This window comes from Xyrauchen texanus, chromosome 26 (genome assembly GCF_025860055.1).
Source record: "Xyrauchen texanus isolate HMW12.3.18 chromosome 26, RBS_HiC_50CHRs, whole genome shotgun sequence".
NCBI classification, from domain to species: Eukaryota; Metazoa; Chordata; class Actinopteri; order Cypriniformes; family Catostomidae; genus Xyrauchen; species Xyrauchen texanus.
The window spans coordinates 38,308,806-38,327,766 of NC_068301.1; the positions used below are offsets into that span (position 1 = coordinate 38,308,806).

General features: G+C 37.9%; 1 protein-coding gene across 1 annotated transcript in view; it reads right to left on the reverse strand.

Moving 5' to 3' along the window:
- LOC127619505 (receptor-type tyrosine-protein phosphatase U-like) overlaps positions 1-16,713 on the reverse strand; it is a 432,480-nt gene extending 415,767 nt beyond the window's left edge. Inside the window, exon 1 of the mRNA XM_052092344.1 lies at positions 16,577-16,713. Within this exon, the coding sequence (XP_051948304.1) occupies positions 16,577-16,646 (70 nt within the window). The 5' untranslated portion in view covers positions 16,647-16,713. The remainder of the gene's footprint in view (positions 1-16,576) is intronic.
- Positions 16,714-18,961: the final 2,248 nt, after the last annotated feature.

Genomic DNA, 18,961 nt, shown 5'->3' on the forward strand with positions numbered 1-18,961 from the left:
GGGATAATAAACGGGCTCGTATAAGTAAATATGCTCTTCAATTTTTAAAGGGGGGGGAGAGACAACTTCCTGACGTCAACAACTAAAATAATGTCACTTGATGCATGTCTTGTACTGGAAAACCATGAATAAAACTATACAACATAAAAGGAAATGCAACCCAGCATACATTAAATATAGGTTATGTTTAATCTATGGCAGGTCGACATTTGATTTCCAATGTAAAATCTGCCCTGAAGCAAAACCAGTTGAGAAGCACTGAGTTAAAGGTACAGACAGGAGCAGTATATGTTAACTGTTAATAATCATAGGACAATACATTAAAAGCTCACACAGCTGATGTTATTTTTCATTTACTAGTTCATTTAACATGTAAACAAACATGCTTTAATTATATTACATGTTATAGTTACATGCTATTTTTGTATAATGTTTATAATTCTGTTTATTATAATTCTGTAAGCTTTCTTATTTTTTCTATTTATTATATTTTCAAAAGGGAGACTATTTTACACATACTTCAATAAAATAAACGGTTTCAAGTTTAAATTATAATGAAGTGTTTGTTCAAAAAATAAATACATTAATAAATAACCCTTCTGTTTTCACTGATAATAGTAATTGTGTAATACCGTATACCGTGATATTTTCTGAGACAGTTATCATACTGTGAAAATCTCATACCATTGCAACCCTAGTACATACACACACTCACATAAACACATCTCTCTATCTCTCTCACTTCTGTGGCATCTAATAATTAGTGTCACTTTTCTTTCTTTTGGCATTTTGCGCTTCTGCTTTCTGATTGTCTAGTTCTGGAACCTGTGTGTGTGTGTGTGTGTGTGTGTGTGTGTGTGTGTGTGTGTGTGTGTGTGTGTGTGTGTGTGTGTGTGTGTGTGTGTGTGTGAAGACGAGCAAGAGAAAAATAGAGTCAGTGATTGCTATAGATGAAATGACCCACTATCTAGTTGATTCAAAACAAACATGTCAAAAATATGTTTGGACAGGATTGCCAGGTGTGTAATTTCAAAACGAGTCCAAATCAGTCCAATGACAATTCAACACTGGCCCAAAACCAGCACAATTACCAATCATCACTGGCCCAATTCCAGCCCAATGACCAATTACTACTGTCCCAATACCAGCCCAACTACCAATCGAAACCTGCCCAAAATCAGTTAAATGACCAATCAACAGTAGCCCAAAACCAACCCAATGACCAATCAAAACCAGCCCAAAGCCAGTCTACTGTCCAATCAGCACTATAATGACCAAAAAGCACTAGCCCAAAACCAGCGCAATGACCTAAAAGCACTCGCCCAAAACTAGCCCAATGTCCAATCAAAACACTCTCAAAACCAGCCCAATGTCCAATCAAAACACTCTCAAAACCAGCCCAATGGCCAAGCACTACACAATACCAGCCCAATGACCAATCAGCACTGGCTTAATACCAGCCCAATGACCAATCAGCACTGGCCTAATACCAGCCCAATGACCAATCAGCACTGGCCTAATACCAGCCCAATGACCCATCAAAACCAGCCCAAAACTGGCCTAATGACTAATAAAAAACCAGCCCAAAACCAGCCTAGTAAACAATAAGCAGTGGCTGGAAACAAGACCCATGTCCAATTAAAACCAGCCTAAAACCAGTCCAATGACCAATCCAGTCCAGCCCAATGACCAATTAAAACCAGCCTAAAACCAGTTAAAATAACAGCTGAATGACCAATCAACATTAGCACAAAACCAGTCAAATTACCAATCAGCTCTAGCCCAAAACCAGCCCAATGACCAATCAGCACTAGCCCAATATCAGCCCAATATCAGCCCAAATCACCAATCAGTACAAGCCCAAAACCAGCCCAAATGACCAATAAAACCAGCCCAATTCCCAAACTCAAAATTCACCACACATTTTAGAGTCCCTATTATGAAAACATCAAGTTTACAACCATTAAAAAAGAAATAAGGCCTGACAAAGTACAGGTCATTAAACATTTTTAGAGTTCCAAAGTGAAATATACTTCAAATGATGCAGGACAGGCTTTAGGGGGTTGCTTATGTAATTGCAATTGCATACCGTACCGTGCTGTTTTTATTTTGTATGTAGGCTTTTCACATTTCTGAAACACTATATTGACTTTGAATTAATTATATTGTAATTATATTGTAACCACAAAAACATGCATGTAAATGCACAGTGCAACAACAACAAAAATAAGTTAACTATAATTTATATTGATTTTCATATTGACCCCCCAAAAAAAAAAAGACTACAACAATACTACTTACCCACTCCACTCTACCTTAAGCAAATACATCAATGACTTATGCCATTATACACTGTCTAGGATATACAGTCTGTCAAACACACATACAGTACATACAGAAGGTCTTCACACAGAGTTCGTGTTTGTGTCATAAATGTCTTGACCTTGAAGTTCTCTCCCAGTCAAAAACCCAGAGTGAATCACTGAGCGCTCCTGTCAGACAAAAATAACACTCCAATGCATCTGCAGTTTTCAAGTCAAGTAGATTTCAAGCATTCTGACACTGTCATTGTCAAACAATGTAGGCTAAAAGCACTGCTAACTTCACTTCACATACACACTAATAATATGTCATAATGCCATTCAGACACATCTGTTACTTTTCACACCAAAGGCCACAATCAGTATAAAATCTGTTGTTGAGATGAAAGCATCTGCTGTGACGGATGTGATACTGGCTCATCAGCTCCAGGGATTTAGACTTATTCTTTCATACTGTTCTTTTGTTCAAAGATATCACTGTGTTCTCACAGAACTTGGCACATATTAGGCTTTCACACTGATCTGAGAGCAGTTGTGCAGGCTTCAGAAGTGTTGTTCCCTTGTTAGTCAATACAGAAGTTGTACAGAGGCCTCACTCAGATGGCCGGCTGACACTGACTCACAATAGCTCTGTGCTAAAACCTAGTGAGCTGCCTACCTGAACAACAAATTAAGGCATCACAGGCATGCCCGCGAACATTATGTTGGCTTCTAAGATACCTTGTTTCGAGGAACTACTCTTTAGAAGTTAGACTACTCTATTCTGAATTCTTCATGTTTTAGAGACCGTTATAAATTTTTTAGCCAGTTTAGAATATTTCATTGCGTGCAGCGTATTAATTAGGAGGGTTATGCAACGCAAGTTGTGCTTATTATGACTAGTGCATAACTTAGTTCAAGTTCACCTGTTCATTCACGTCATTGTCTGTGCAGATTTTAGTTGTAATATTACATAAACAGAATGTTGTGAATATAGTGATTAAAGGAAATTTCTCTCATAATTTACTCGCCCTCATGCCATCCCAGATGCGTATGACTTTCTTTCTTCAGCAAAACACAAAGATTTTTGGATGAATATGTCTGCTCTGCAGGTCCATACAATGCAAGTGAATGGGTGCCACATATTTTAAGCTACAAAAAGCACATAAAGGCAGCGTAAAAGTAATCCATATGACTCCAGTGGATTAATTAATGTCTTCCGATGCAAAACGCTAGGTGCGTGTAAAGAATAGATCAGTATTTAAAACTGTGAATGTTTAATAAACCAAATGGGGGCACTATATCAGAAAATAAATCTACACTTAAAACGTTAAAGTCCCTAGATACAGAAGTCAGGCATACTGTATGTGGTGTCATTTGAAAGCTTAGAATCTGAACTTTTCAGAGAATACCATCACTTTTGCATTCATACTACGTAACAACAATATAAACCCTTTAAAAACTTTGGCTTGCAAATGAGCACCACCTAGAGTTGACGGTGCATGAAGATCAATGTTTTTTACATAGTACTTAAATAGGCAAGTCATATATCGAATGAAATGTCTCTCTCAAAAATGTTACTGTGCAGTTTATTTTGTCGCTCTCACACCACAGTTTGAATGACTATCAAAAGAATCACAAAGTGAAATATGATCAATGATCAAGACAACAAAGCAAAACGTCTCACATCTGCTCCATATTCTGCAAGCCCCAAACTAGCCAAAACTTCTTATCAGCTTTCATCTTAGGTTGTCTTCTTTAAAATGTATTGTTTTTTGCTTGTCTGTGAGCTTGCTTGCTAAAATAATCCAGTGCTGTACCTCAAATGTCCAGCTAACAATTGCAGGTGGCAGCCAAAAAAATGAACCAGAGTTGAAGAGGTTCAGAATTCTCTTGTTGCCTTCCTACCTTCATACACTCCCTGCAGAAACAGCCTAAGCCTTGTTTGAATAGAGTACATCAACCTAGACACAATACAGCCTGTGATAATATCTTCTCTCACTTCCCGTCTCACTCTTTCCCTCTCTTGCGCTGTCGCTCTCTAATCCCTCTCTGACAGATTATTAATTAAACATGCTAGACTCTCTAGAGCTTTATGTGGCATCCTTCAGTTTAGAGATGAAAAAACATGCAGACTGGTGTCAGAGTGGGTTAATCTGCTTGATTAACCCATGCTTGATTCTTTGCACCTGTCTCTCTCTCTCTGCCTGTTGAATGGAAGACAGCTAGCAAGTGACAGCACAAAATCTATTGCTCTTTATGCTAACCCTAATCTGTGCTTCCAATTAAAGAGTGACAGACCAGGACTCCCATTGTACCAGGATCCGGCTTTGACAATAAAGATTTGCTTGGTGCGATTATGACACCACGTGGATTTGTTCACGCGCCCGAATCCCTCTTCTGAATGATTGGCGGCCTTAATTAAGAACTGGCTTTATCTTTTTCTCATGCTACACATCAATGGGGGAGAAATGGACAATGGAGAAAACCAGAGAACAACAGAATGTATATTTCAGTTCCAAAACATAACCCACTTTCCGCCTCAGCATTTAATAATGGGTTGTCTTGGGAGTCAAAACAATAAAAGATTGCACTATGTGGGAGTGAACAGGAGACTGGTTATTTCAGTTGGGAATGCTGAAGACTTATTCGGAACCTCAAGACCGTAGGTTGAGGTTCTTTTGGGGCCCGCCCCATCTTCTCCAAAGCATCCAGGGCTGCCAGGCCCTCTGGGAAGCTGGCGCTAATGAACAAAGGCTGTGTTGTCTTACTTGTTGACACCCTCCATACTGCAAAAATAGAGCCAGAAAGCATCTGAAGTGGGAGGATTGTAGATAGAAGATCTGTCCTATCTTTTTCAAATCTTCCATTTGTTGACGTCCCCTAACTGCCTACTCTTCCTGTAAGCTTCCAAACATAGAACTTGCGATTGCATTAAACCTACATGCCGCCCCAAACCGCTCAAGTTCAATAATAACGTGAAGTTGACAGAGTGCTTCCATCACAGAGCCAAACACTTCTCAAACGTCCCTCAAACATTTGCACCCCGTCAGCAGTTAAGGTGCGACTTCAGCGTTATGTGAAATCAATTCAGCCTTCTCTTTGAATAAGACGATCTCTTTAGATTCACCTCGGCTGTCTCAGAAAAGGTCAATCATTCCTCTACAGCAGCCAAAAGAAACTGCAAAGAAACAGCTAAATAGCTGTGCTGTGTTGCAAAAATGCACAAAAGAGGGCACAGATCTGTGAGTTGTAGTTGGTGAAACTAACACCTGATGGGAGGGGCAACAAAGGATGCAAAGGAGTGGACTCTCGTATCGGTTGTGGTGTGCAATCACTCCAATGAGGGTAAAGCTCAGATTTCAAAGCGTTTCACAATTGTACCTGTGAGCGACAAGTCCTCATCTTGAAAATACTGTCCACAGACAAAGGTTCTTCCTGGCAACCACCCAGAGCTCCCTTGCATCATGACAGCAAGTTTTGCACCACACAGATTTTCTTAAAAATTTTTACAAATCTAGTTATAATTGCAATTATTGTAATAACCATTGTTGTTAATGGAACCGTTTTACTTTCGTAACAGCTACAAGTATTTATTTAGCTCCTGTGTGTTTATTTGACTAATTGAGGTCATAAATCTGATGTCATTAAATCAAAAAGTGTTGACCGGGGCTGGTTGTCACTCAAGGAAGTTGTCACAATGGCTATATCTCGGTAACTATAAGATTTAGGGTCAGAAAGTCAGAGGCTGTGTATGTTGGTTTTAAAAACCTAGTTCAGAAATTACAATAATTTTAGTTAATTCTACCCTCCAAAGTAAATTTTCACTATCATCATATTTTTGTTACTGCCCTTGGATAAACAAGCAGACATAATCGAACCACACTGACATGGGGGGTCTGGGTATCTCAGTGAGTATTGACGCTGACTACCACCACTGGAGTCAAAGCAACACAATTGGCCCGGTTGCTAGGGAGGGTATAGTCACATGGTGTAACCTCCTCGTGGTTGCGAAAAGTGGTTCTCGCTCTAAATGGGGCGTGTGGTAAGTTGTGCGTGGATTGTGGAGAGTAGCATGAGCCTCCACATGCTGTGAGTCTCCATGGTGTCATGCACAACGAGTCAAGTGATAAGATGCACAGATTGACTGTCTCAGAAGCGAGAGGCAACTGAGACTCGTCCTCCCCCACCCGGATTGAGCGTGAGTAACCACGTCACCACAAGGACCTACTAAGTAATGGGAATTGGGCATTCCAAATTGGGAGAAAAGGGGATAAAAAAAATAATAAAGAAAAAAGAAAAGAAAAAGCACTAGCATACAGTACATTAAACTCTGGTGCATTTTTGGGCTGCCGCCCACAATTTTTCACACTCATTTTTAAAATCTCACCATTTACATATGGACAAACTGCAATAAATTGGTCTAATTTTTCTGAGAATTCACAAATAAATAAATAATAAAAAAAAAAGACATAAATAATATTGTATGTGTTTGTAATGTTATGATAAACATAATTGTAATTTTTTTTGTCCTAACTTTGTAAACATGTAATTCTGGTTCAGGTCAATAAACCTGACTTTAAAAAGTGTCATTTTATTCCATTAGGTGGCAGAAAGCACTAGTCCATAGACATTCAGTCTATTTTCAGTTCAAGAACCACCACTGTTATGATTGCCAAACATTGTGCAGCCCCTTAATCAGCCATCCTCAATCTGAAGAGAATGAACAAGCTCCACAACATTGCATCTGCATATATTAAACTGTTCATCTCAAGCACAACTGTTAACACTCAGACCCTTTTTACACCGGACGCGAGAGTCGCGTCACGCCAAAAGCAATAGAACCCATTATAATCAATGATGCTGTCTACCATGGAAGTGTCCATTGCGGTGCGCCGCATTGCACTGACAGTAAACAGACGTCCTGTTCCATTTTGCGCTGATTGCCCTAGCACTACTTCTGCCAACAACACAAATAAACGGTTAAGAAGGTTTGTGTCGACGCACCCGGTGTAGCCAGCCTCAAGCTGTTGTGTCGGGTCAACGGTGTAAACAGGATATCAGCACTATAAGGAGTGCTAGTGGCGTAGTGGGCTAAAGCACATAACTGTTAATCAGAAGGTCCCTGGTTTGATCCCCACAGTCACCACCATTGTGTCCATGAGTGGAGCACTTAACTCCAGGTTGCTCCGGGGGGATTGTCCCTGTAATAAGTGCACTGTAAGTCTCTTTGGATAAAAGCGTCTGCCAAATGCATAAATGTAAATGTAAAATGTATAAACTATCAAACAGACATGACATTTGAAATATTCATGAATGTAAATATTAACTTACTGCCCATCCTTCAATAACAGTTATTTTGAAAAGCTTGAATCATTTTATGAGTGGTTCACAAGCATTCCACCCTGATCGGCGAAAAAACATGCAATCCACGCTGAAATACGTTAAAAAAATATGCTGAAGACACATCCACATGAAACACATCCATACTGTAGTCCAAAGCATGGTGTAAAACTAGACGCACACACATCCAGTTTCCAGTATCATCCTGCACTAAAATGCACATAGCTGGAAATGTATCTAAACGGTCAAAGGCGTCCATCCAGCGCATGTTTTCATACACCAACAGTTACTACTCTGAGAACTATTCACTGGCCTAAAAAGTGTGACAACTAGACCTGGTCTTCCCTACATGAGAACATTTTAAATTCACTATAGAAATGTTCATGACTTTTAAATAATTTTTTAGACATCTGTTCAGTAGGTTTTGGTGACCAGCTTCTCTCCTTTTGGAATATAACACATAAAACAGATTTTAAAAAACAGTGGGGGGTAGAGAAAGAGAAACCGCAGTAGTTATTGCAGGTGTGAAAGGACAGCATCTGTTATCTCGGGTGTTACAGTATGCTGACACACCTGACAAAGTCACCTTCAACTCTGACTGCATGCCGAGGGTTTAGCCAGGTTTGAGCTTGTGAAGAGATATATTAGTGGTTGGCATGAGATGCTTTTGAGGTGCCCAGTGTTATACAGATAATAATAGTATATTGTCAAAAATATATGTCTGTATTGTTCAAAAAGTGCATTGTGTAAATGATAACACAATTCTTGCCAAACCAACAAGAACTGACAGGATCTCTGAAGGAAATGTGTGTGTGGGTGTTCTTCTGAGGAACAAGTTTTAGGGGGCACAGAGGTTCAGTGTCTTTCGCAGTTCAGGACAGACAGCACGACAGCGGCTGGAGCTTAGCCAATCTGCCGGCGAGATGAGAGCGAGATTGTGTGTGTTCTAAAGTTTCAACTCAGCTCTGTCACAACTTCATCAAAACTATCAGAACCATATTGTAAAAAAGAGCGGTGCTTTCCGTTGTAAAACTTGCCGGGTTGTTGGTAGTTGCCAGGGCATTACTTTACAGTTGTCTGTGCGTGTTTGTTACAGTATGTTGCTGTTTTGTTGCTAGGGTGTTCTTAGTTGTTTCTAGGTGTTTGTTTACTGGCCCAAGTCAAAAGAGTTCTACCCCATCTCTCTATGACATTCTGGTCTTGAGATGTCCCTCCTATAGTGCAAAACACACAACACGTCCAGTGTAGTCTAATTCCAAACCAAATTACTCTTAGGGCCGGTTCTTTTGAATCTACACCATGAAACTCAGTGCGTGAGCAATGTACATAGTCTGATTCCTGAAGGAATAAAGTAAATACAGCTTGTCCAGTGTAGTCTGACTCCTGAATGAATCACTCTTATGAGCCAGTTTTTTTTTTTCATCTCTAGAGTGAAACACACAGCGTGTCCAGTGTAGTATGTTTCCCCAAACAATTTTTTCTAACAAGCAGAAAAAACAAGCAGATTCCTTTGAATCTACAGAATGAAGCACAAAGCATGTCTAGTGAAGTCCTATTCCCAAACAAATTACTCTTATAAGCCTTACTCTTATTTTTAATCTACAGAGTGAAACAAACAGCGCATCCAGTGTAGCCCGAATCTCAAACAAATTATTCGATTAAGCCTATTCTTTTCAATCCACAGCATTAAACACTAGGCATGTCATAAAATATCAATATATTGATTATTGATTGGAACGTTATTTTATCAATATGTTTTTGAGACATCTAAATATTAAAATTAGATAACATTTAAATTAGGAGCCTAATTTGCATGCTTTCGAACTCACTCAGTTGGCCTCTAACAGTCTGACGTAATAGCGTTGTGAGTACACAAGAGGGCGATATAACATTTACTGAAGCCGGTAGCGGTCAGGAAAGGCACAGATATCACAAACACACACACACACACACTCAGGACGAGCTGAAGCAGCACAGATAGCAGTCCGAAGTTATGTTGATGAGTTTGCAGGTTAGTGTATGAAACTGCCGATGTTTTTTATGCAATTTCTCTCTAAGTAGCATTGAATAGGTCTTTCATTCAAGCTGTCAAACCACAAAACAACATACTTGTAATGGAAAATACATTGTATAGGCTCTATAAAAGATACTAATACACCATATATCATCCAGTCATGGCTAGAGTAAATAATATTTAAAATATTAAAGAGTTCCTTTACTAAACCCTTGTTGCTCTGGTGATGTTGTGAGGAGTGTTGCGGGCACCTGAACACTGGGTGAATGGACCTGATGCCCGCTGGCAGACCATCATCTGTACTGTAATGTCTTCTTAGAGTGTCAGAAGCAACAGTGCATTGATGGCACCTGCAGTAGAGAGCTGACAGCCCCTGCACACTGTCCCATGATGCCCTACTGGTGAGTGCAGTGGTGTGAAATCTGTCTGCTCAGATACAGAGGGTGGGAGGGAGATGAGCTGTCTGCACATGAGGACCCTGTGCATTCTAAATTATTATAAAAGAGGAATATTGAGTTATAGTATAAAGCATCATAAAAGTATCATATAAAATATTCCAAGTCTTCTAAATTCATAAGTTATCATATCCCTTAAGTTATTATAAAGGTACGTTCAGAATTTCACTGCAAGTTCAAGTTTGGTGAACTCTGACAAATTTGCTGCGTTGACCAATAGGAAGTTGCTTGGTTTGGTAGTGACCTCTGTGTGGACGGTGCTCCATATACAGCTGTATTGAATATTCACAATGGACAAGAATATCATTTTAGTGGTGAGTTTCTTTTCACCTTTATTCTCACAGTGTATAAAATGCATTGAAAATTTGGTTATTGCTGGTTCACACGCACTCAACGTATGCCAACACCTTCTTCGCCCACAGATTTTCGCTGCTCGAACCCATTTTATTCTTCTGCAGTCTTTCTACATATTTCTGCTCGCTCACACATTTTCTCTCTGATGTCTACAGGTGCTTTATCAGGGTACTTCTCCGTGTCATGCAAAAATAATGCCAGATATTTGTGTCTAAGCGTATTTTGTCTCATGGAATAATTTATTAGATTTCTGAATTGTACTTTTGTGTTCTTTTGAAGTTTGAAGAGGTATATATATATATATATATATATATATATATATATATATATATAAACTGCTATTGTATGACATCACTGAGCACAAATGTTTTTATCAATTTCTCCCTTTGTGTTAAGAAAAAGAAAGAAAGTCATATAGGGTTAAAACAATAACAGAATTTTCATTTTTGGGTGAACTAGTCCTTTAATAAACTATTGATTTTATCCACATACACTACCAGTCAAATGTTTTGCGACACCAACTCGTTCTTTTTTATTTTCCATATTATAGAATGAGTCATCAAAACTTTGAAATAACACAAATTAAGAAATATTCTGGGTTCAAAACAATTTAAAATGAATTGACAACATTTGTGGCATAATGTTGATTACCAAGAAAAATTATTTCCACACGTCCCATTTTTATTCACAAATTGTTGATGGTGTTTCAACTGTTTTTGTGTCATTTTTGTGTCTGGTGCTTAGAGCTGCATGAACAATCTTTAAAAACTTTGCTATTGTGTTCAACAGAAACCGTAACAGCATAGGGTACAGGCTTGGAACCACATTAAGATTCAGTCAGTAATGATCAAAAGGTACATTTGTTTTTGTAAACTACTCCTTTAAAACCTGGTAGTGCCTAGTGTGCAACCCTTCTGTGTTCTTGAACACATCTTCTGAAATGCCCACACACGGTGGTTTGGATTTCTGCAGTAATATATAAAATATTAAATATTTAAATTTTAGTAAATATAATAATGACAAATACAATTTAATTCACGTAGTTAGGATACGATACATTTCAGGCTTTTCGTCATGGCTTTTTAAAAATGTAAACGCCCCTATGACAAAAGACCGTTTAGCGCACATCATCGTCACTGCATGCTCGGCTAACCTGATCAATTTAGTACAGCTAACACTTACAGGGTATCCGCGGATCATTAAAACCGATTCAAATGTATTTAATCAATTTGCTGAAAATTAAGGCCATTAAAAAGTATTAAATTACATTTCTCAAGGTATTTTTGTTTTGTTTTATCATTTTCCTCCTTGGGTCATAAGTTTGAATGAAAAGCTTCCACGCCTCGCAGATAGCAGCAAGAGCGGCCGCGCGATTTTCACTTGTGTGTGCGTTCAGTGTACATCAGCGCTGAATCTGAATCTGATCCCGTGAGTGCTCCGGGGCTCGAGATATGTATCTTTTGTCAAAAGCTCAGATGTTCTTTCATGTTTGTTTCATGCTATAAGTTGGAGAGAGAGTGTTGTTCCGCTCTGTTTGAAAGGCCAGCTGCCGCAACCTGTCACACACACCTTAAAGAGCATGAATACAACATTTATTGTTTGAATTTCTAGATAAAATGACATCAGAAAGCTGAGACTAAAATCGTTTCTCTCCAAAAAAAAACCGACATCTGAATCAAATATGGCGCGTGACACAATTTATGCATATGTAGCTGTAACCAGTGCTGTCCTGTGCTTTCGCTGCATTGGCGTGGTGTATGTTAGGGCTGGGAATCGATTCCAAAAAGAATCGATTTCAAGAAACGTTGGAATCAACTCCAAAACTGGAGTCGATTCCTTTCAGGGAAACTGTTGATATTTTCAGAGTGTATATTTCCTCGACCACTGAACTACTACACATTTTAAAAGCATAACACTAATACAATTTACAAAAGGATTATAAAATGACTGCATCTTAACGATCATCAACCTGACTCTGAGTCTTTTGTAGTGCGTAAATCTGCTCTGTTAATTCATCTGTATGAAGTAATCCCACAAGCCCTTCAACACATCTGCTTCCAGACCTGTATAGTCTGCCCAGAATTTACTTTGCGTTAAATTTATAATCAAGTAACATGTAACCTTTTTCTAAACAAGAACTCATGAGTGTAAACAGACATTTTCAATGTAGGTTAAATAAAATTATGCTTTTAAGATTATTCGCAGTAGTTCTTCGAAAGGCGCATCACCTCAAATTTATCTCATGGGATTGAAGCATATTCATTTTAGTATGTGTATATATGCCCTGATTTAATTTTAGAATGGACCTATTAACAGTACATGTCATTCATGCTATTATAAATAGTGCAAAGGAAGCTTAGTAGTGAGCTGTTTATTGTGAGATTTAACTTTATCTCTCTCTCTCTCTCTCTCTCTCTCTCTCTCTCTCTCTCTCTCTCTCTCTCTCTCTCTCTCTCTCTCTCTCTCTCTCTCTCTCTCTCTCTCCGAATCAACTCTTGGAATCGATTTTAAATTCCAAATCTAGGAATCAGAATTGGAGTCGATTCCCAAATTTCTGGAATCGAACAGCCCTACTTGTGATGTGAGCTTCTGGACATTATTTTTTCAAAATAAAAGGTCCCACATTGAATGAACTAATTTTTAAATTAATAAGAACATGAATTTCATTCAATCACATTAATATTTTACAGCACATGGTATTTTATGATATCCTTCAATATAGTGAAATGAACATTATATTAATATGCTTTACAAAAAATACAAATAAATGAAGATTAATTTTAATATCTGCTACATAGCTTATAGTACAACTTACCCACTCCATAGATTTAATATTAGCAAACTATGGAGTCTCTAAGTCATTTAGGACATCTACTTTGTACACAAGTATTTTTCCAACAATTGTTAACAGACAGATTCTTTTCACTTTTAATTGACTATATCACAATTCCAGTTGGTCAGAAGTTTACATACATTAAGTTATCTGTGCCTTTAAGCAGCTTGGAAAATTCCAGAAAATTATGTCAAGCCTTTAGACAATTAGCCAAATAGCTTCTGATAGGAGGTGTACTGAATTGGAGGTGTACCTGTGGATGTATTTTAAGGCCTACGTTCAAACTCAGTTTCAATCAAAAATTATCAGCCAAGACTTCAGAAAAAAATTGTGTACTTCCACAAGTCTGGTTTATCCTTGGGAGCAATTTCCAAATGCCTGAAGTTACCATGTTAATTTGCACAAACAATAGTATGCCAGTATAAACCGCTCAGGAAGGAGATGCATTCGGTCTCCTAGAGATGAACGTAGTTTGGTGTGAAAAGTGCAAATCAATCCCAGAGCAACAGCAAAGGACCTTGTGAAGATGCTGGTAGAAAAAGATAGACAAGTATCTATATCCACAGTAAAATGAGTCCTATATCGACATAACCTGAAAGGCTAAATAGCAAGGAATAATCCACTGCTCCAAAACTGCAATAAAAACACCAGACTACAGTTTGCAAGTGCACATGGGGACAAAGATCTTAATTTTTGGATACATTTCTGGTCTGTTGAAACAAAAATGTAACTGTTTGGCCATAATGACCATCATTACTTTGAGGAAAAAGGGTGAGGCTTGCAGGCCAAAGAACAACATCTCAACCGTGAAGCATGGGGGTGGCATCATCATGTTGTGGGGGTGCTTTGCTGGGACTGGTGCACTTCACAAAATAGATGACATCATGAGGAAGGAAAATGATTTGGATATATTGAAGAAACATCTCAAGACATCAGCCAGGAAGTTAAAGCTTGGTCACAAATGGGTCTTCCAAATGGACAATGACCTCCATAGTTGTGGCAAAATGGCTTAAGGACAACAAAGTCAAGGTATTGGAGTGGCCATCACAAAGCCCTGACCTCAGTCCAATAGAACATTTGTGGGCAGAACTGAAAATGCGTGTGCGAGCCAGGACTACTTCAAACCTGACTCAGTTACACCAGTTCTGCCTGGAGGAATGGGCCAAATTTCCAGCAACTTATTGTGAGGCGCTTGTGGAAGGATACCCAAAACATTTGAACCAAGTTAAACAATTTAAAGGCAATGCTACCAAATACTAACAAAGTGTATGTAAACTTCTGACCCACTGGGAATGTGAAATAAATCATTCTCTTTATTATTATTCTGACATTTCACATTCTTAAAATAAAGTAGTGATCCTAACTGACCTAAGACAGGGAATTCTTTCTACATTTAAATGTCAGGAATTGTGAAAAACTGAGTTTAAATGTATTAAAGGTGTATGTAATCTTCTGACTTCAACTGTGTGTGTGTGTGTGTGTGTGTGTGTGTGTATGTATGTATAGTATATATATATATATATATATATATATATATATATATATATATATATATATGATATCTGTTGGAAACGCTTCCCACCAGTGAGGAACAGAGAATGTTAATGATTGAGAAGGTCTTCAAAAGGGTATTAAAATGTATTAAATTACACCCCCTCCCCCCCACAACCCTCTTTTGGGACCCCCCAAAAGACTGTAATCAATTCGAACACTTGTCGCGAACCTTTCTCGCCCCCAACCACAGTCTCTCTCTCTCAGTGAGTGTCAGAGAAGTGAATTTGCGCACAGGTCTTATTACCTCCCACACACCCCGATGTGTGGCGCTGTAATAATCTGACAGACCGATGGATGCTTCAAAGACACCGAAAATCTGCTTTAACATCACAAATCATGCAGCCAACTCCCAGAAGTGAAGAAATAAACAACCCTGGCATAATATACACAACTGAATAGACATCGAATTTTCTAAATAGATTGTAAACAACAAAGTTTGCACTGTAAACATATTTGTCAGTTATAGGTGCTGTAGGCTTTTTTTATTTTCTTTTTTAATTAAAATGACAAGCAGAAAATGTCCCTATTCCCTGAAAATATAAATGAAATAGGTGAAATGAAATATTACACAGGTCCAGGGGCGTAGATTCCGGGGGGGTAACTCCATCCCCACCCCCCCCAAATATTTATACCATGATCAATGGAACCTTGTAAATGCTTCATGCGGCAACCCCACCAATGTTCAAGCCAAATCTATGCCCCTTGCACCTGTCTCTGTGACAGCGCTACGAGTCTCTGTAAAAAGTGGAGGAACAAAAAATGGCCGCGGTCAGTTTGATGGCTGTCAATTAAGTGCAGTTTGAAAAGGTTATTTTGCTACCGTTGCTTTTTGCTAAGTAAAGTTCAAGAACTGTTGAAAGTGCTCATAGAACTTTAACCTAAAAATGCTTCCACATCTAAATAAACAGGTTTTATTCCAGTCAACAAACAAAATAAAAAATATATAGAAATAAATAAACATTAATATGACTGAATCAACCTGTTACACCAATAAAATACCTTTTTAAGTCTCAGAAGCTTTGTATGTTAACAACTGCAAACTTTCTGACAGAAGTTCCTCAAGGCATAATGCATCATTATTCTCTTAAAGTGTCTGAGGAACTATAAGGAAATTATATATGACTAATCTTAAAAAACTGGCATACTTTTATATGACAATTCACAATTAATGGTTACATTTTCCACAAACTATTTAGACATTTTAAGAGAGAATTCCTTAAAAAAAAAAAAAAAAAGTGAGTAAAAGCAAGTAATTTCTTCTTGAAGGGTTGCATTTATGAGATATTACGTCATAGTCATGGTCTCAAGTTCTAAGTTAACTTGCATTTATATCACTCCAATGAAACATTTACCCAAACTAATATATTCAGTCACTGAATCATTTATTATCATCTCCATTATAATGGAACAATTACTTTGTTGTGAGTACTTATCACTCACTAAACCCCAAAAATGTCCCATTTCAGATCCATATATATCATCTGGAAATCCAGATAAACTGATAGCTCATTCCTCACATATCTACAATCTATTAAAAACATGCAGCATTAAATCCTCTCAACTAGAGAGACAATTCGACTGTTTACATGAAATGTCTAAAAGCTTCTTTAAACTTCTCTGACTCGTGCACTTCTGATTTCATTCCTCTATCAGTTTCATTGCAGAGTGTGTGTAAAGTATGGGACTCTGTCCACAGTGCTGTGTAAAAACACACTGTTGTTACCTGTTGGCCCCTCCAGACTTTCAGCGCAGATCCTGGCGATGAGAAGCAGCAGAAAGGCGCACAGATGCATGGCAGCGTGTAGTCCAGCAGGTAAAAACAGGTGAAATACTATCAGTGAGAGTAAGAGTGTGGTAGATATCCGGCTGCCGCGAGACTGAGTTTCATCCAGACACACGCAGTACAGACCCCAGATCTGTCAGCTGACGTCAGGACAAACTATTATACCCCCCTCACAACTCCTGCCTTTCACCCCGCAAATCTATCAACAGTGTCGCGAGAAAGGTCTATAGCGCCTCCCTGTGGTGAGATAGAAAACAACAACCTGCGGATACTGTTGAAGCGCTGGTTTCTGTGTGTTCAACTCAATTTCCGCAGGACTATATTTCTGGGCGGGCAGTCGTCTGTATTTTTTTAATAATAGCCTAAATATGACACACAGGTGACGCGCACCGTCGTTGAGTTGTGCCGATAACTCATAATGTATAAAGGACAAAACACGTGCTTATGCTTAGATGACAAATCAATCAAAAAATGATGCTGAAATGAAAATGGACGCAAAATAGTGATACAATGAAATTCAAGGACATTTATTGACTACTTTGTAATTACAATGGACACGTGTCGATTTATGTAGTGATTTAATGATTCGTTTAATTGTAGTGTTCGGAGGATTTCATGTTTATAATTATTTATTGAAATACTTATTTAATTATTTAATTTTGAGTAGGTATAATTTGACCCTCCGTAAATTCTCAGTTCTCTGTATCAGAATAAAAATAATTATAGCTTTGTCGCAAATGACACAATTTACACTAGGCACTGACTTGAGTACGATGGCGTCGCAGATGGCCGCCTCGGTGTGGAGCTCTCCAAATCTTTTGTTGTTTTGTTTGTTTGTCCTGTGTTTAATTGATTTGCACTACATGTGTGTACGTGGGTATGTATGAAGGTGAGTGTATGTACGTATATGAATAGTTCATTCATTTTTATTATTCTTTTTTGTATTTTTATTTTTTATTATTATCTATGTCTTGCTGCTGTATTTGTATTGTTGTACACTGAAAGCTCCTGTCACCAAGACAAATTGGTGTGTTGGTATGGATGTCAGAGTGTTTTGTATGTGTGTATTGAGAAATTTGTGTTTATGTGTATTTGTAAAAAACAATAGTGGCATTATGTAAACAAACTGGCATTTAAAGGGTTAAAATCCTGAAAAGGTTTTTTTTATCTGACAATGCACAAAAAATAATAATGCATCAAAATCAGTGTTGTTGATATATCCCAGACTGTGAACACCCCCCCCCCATTAGCATTTTTTATATGGAAAATAATAAATGTTTTGTGTTTTTGATTTCTTCATAAAATACAACTGTGGCATTATATAAACAAACTGGCATTTAAAGGGTTAAAATCCTGAAAATTCATGAATATTTGGTAGTTATGATCAGGACTGATATTGGTCAAAAACATTTACTAATTGAAAGTGGAAAATAAAATGTATATATTAGATTATTTTTGCAGTTTTTTTGATGCAGACATTTTTGTCCTCTAAGGACCTCTGAGAAACTTTTTTTTATTGATGCACAAGGGTTAAATTGTACTATCGTCTCAAATGGAACACTTGTGCTGCATTCCATGGCCGCAGCCACCAGTATTGCCAGTATTGTCATGGCAATACTTCTTTTCTCCGTTATTTCGGCTTCATTAACCTGCATTTTTAGGTAGTTCAAAATAGCATCCACATATGTGATCCAGTCCTGACTTTACCTTTCAAACTGTGATTGGAATCATTGTGATTGGTCAAAATCAATTGGCTGCCCTGCTGCTTAATTGAATGTGCTGCTTCAGAGTGGCCATATTTGAGCAAAATATGTGAGAGAATAAAATAGCTATCTGTAATGCATATTGATTATTTGTTTATAGCATATTATAGATTTAGACCTTTACCATTTCATTTTTAACATTGTATTATTGTAAAAGACTAACATTTAATCATAAATGTGTATAGCATGGCTGAGTGTAGTAGCCAACATATTCACATTTAACTTGATAACCAGCGAAAATGTGTCTGGAGCATCCTAGTTAGCATTATGTAAATTGCTTGTATGTTTCATTTGCTTGCTAGCTTGGCAAATGTTGGTTGTTGATCAACTTTTGAGATTTTTTGCTATGCATGAGTGGATAATGCTAGCTAGCCAGGTTTTTAATTTCCAAAGCTATCATGAAGCGTGCACATGCAGCTCAAAAGAGCATAGTTTATTTCTTCAAAAGATTTGTCAAGGGATGTAGGAGGCTAAAAGATAAAGTTAAGAAACAATTTTAAGTGACTTGACTTAGTACCTCGTACCGATTACGTCGATATGTGGACAGAAATGTGACAACCAC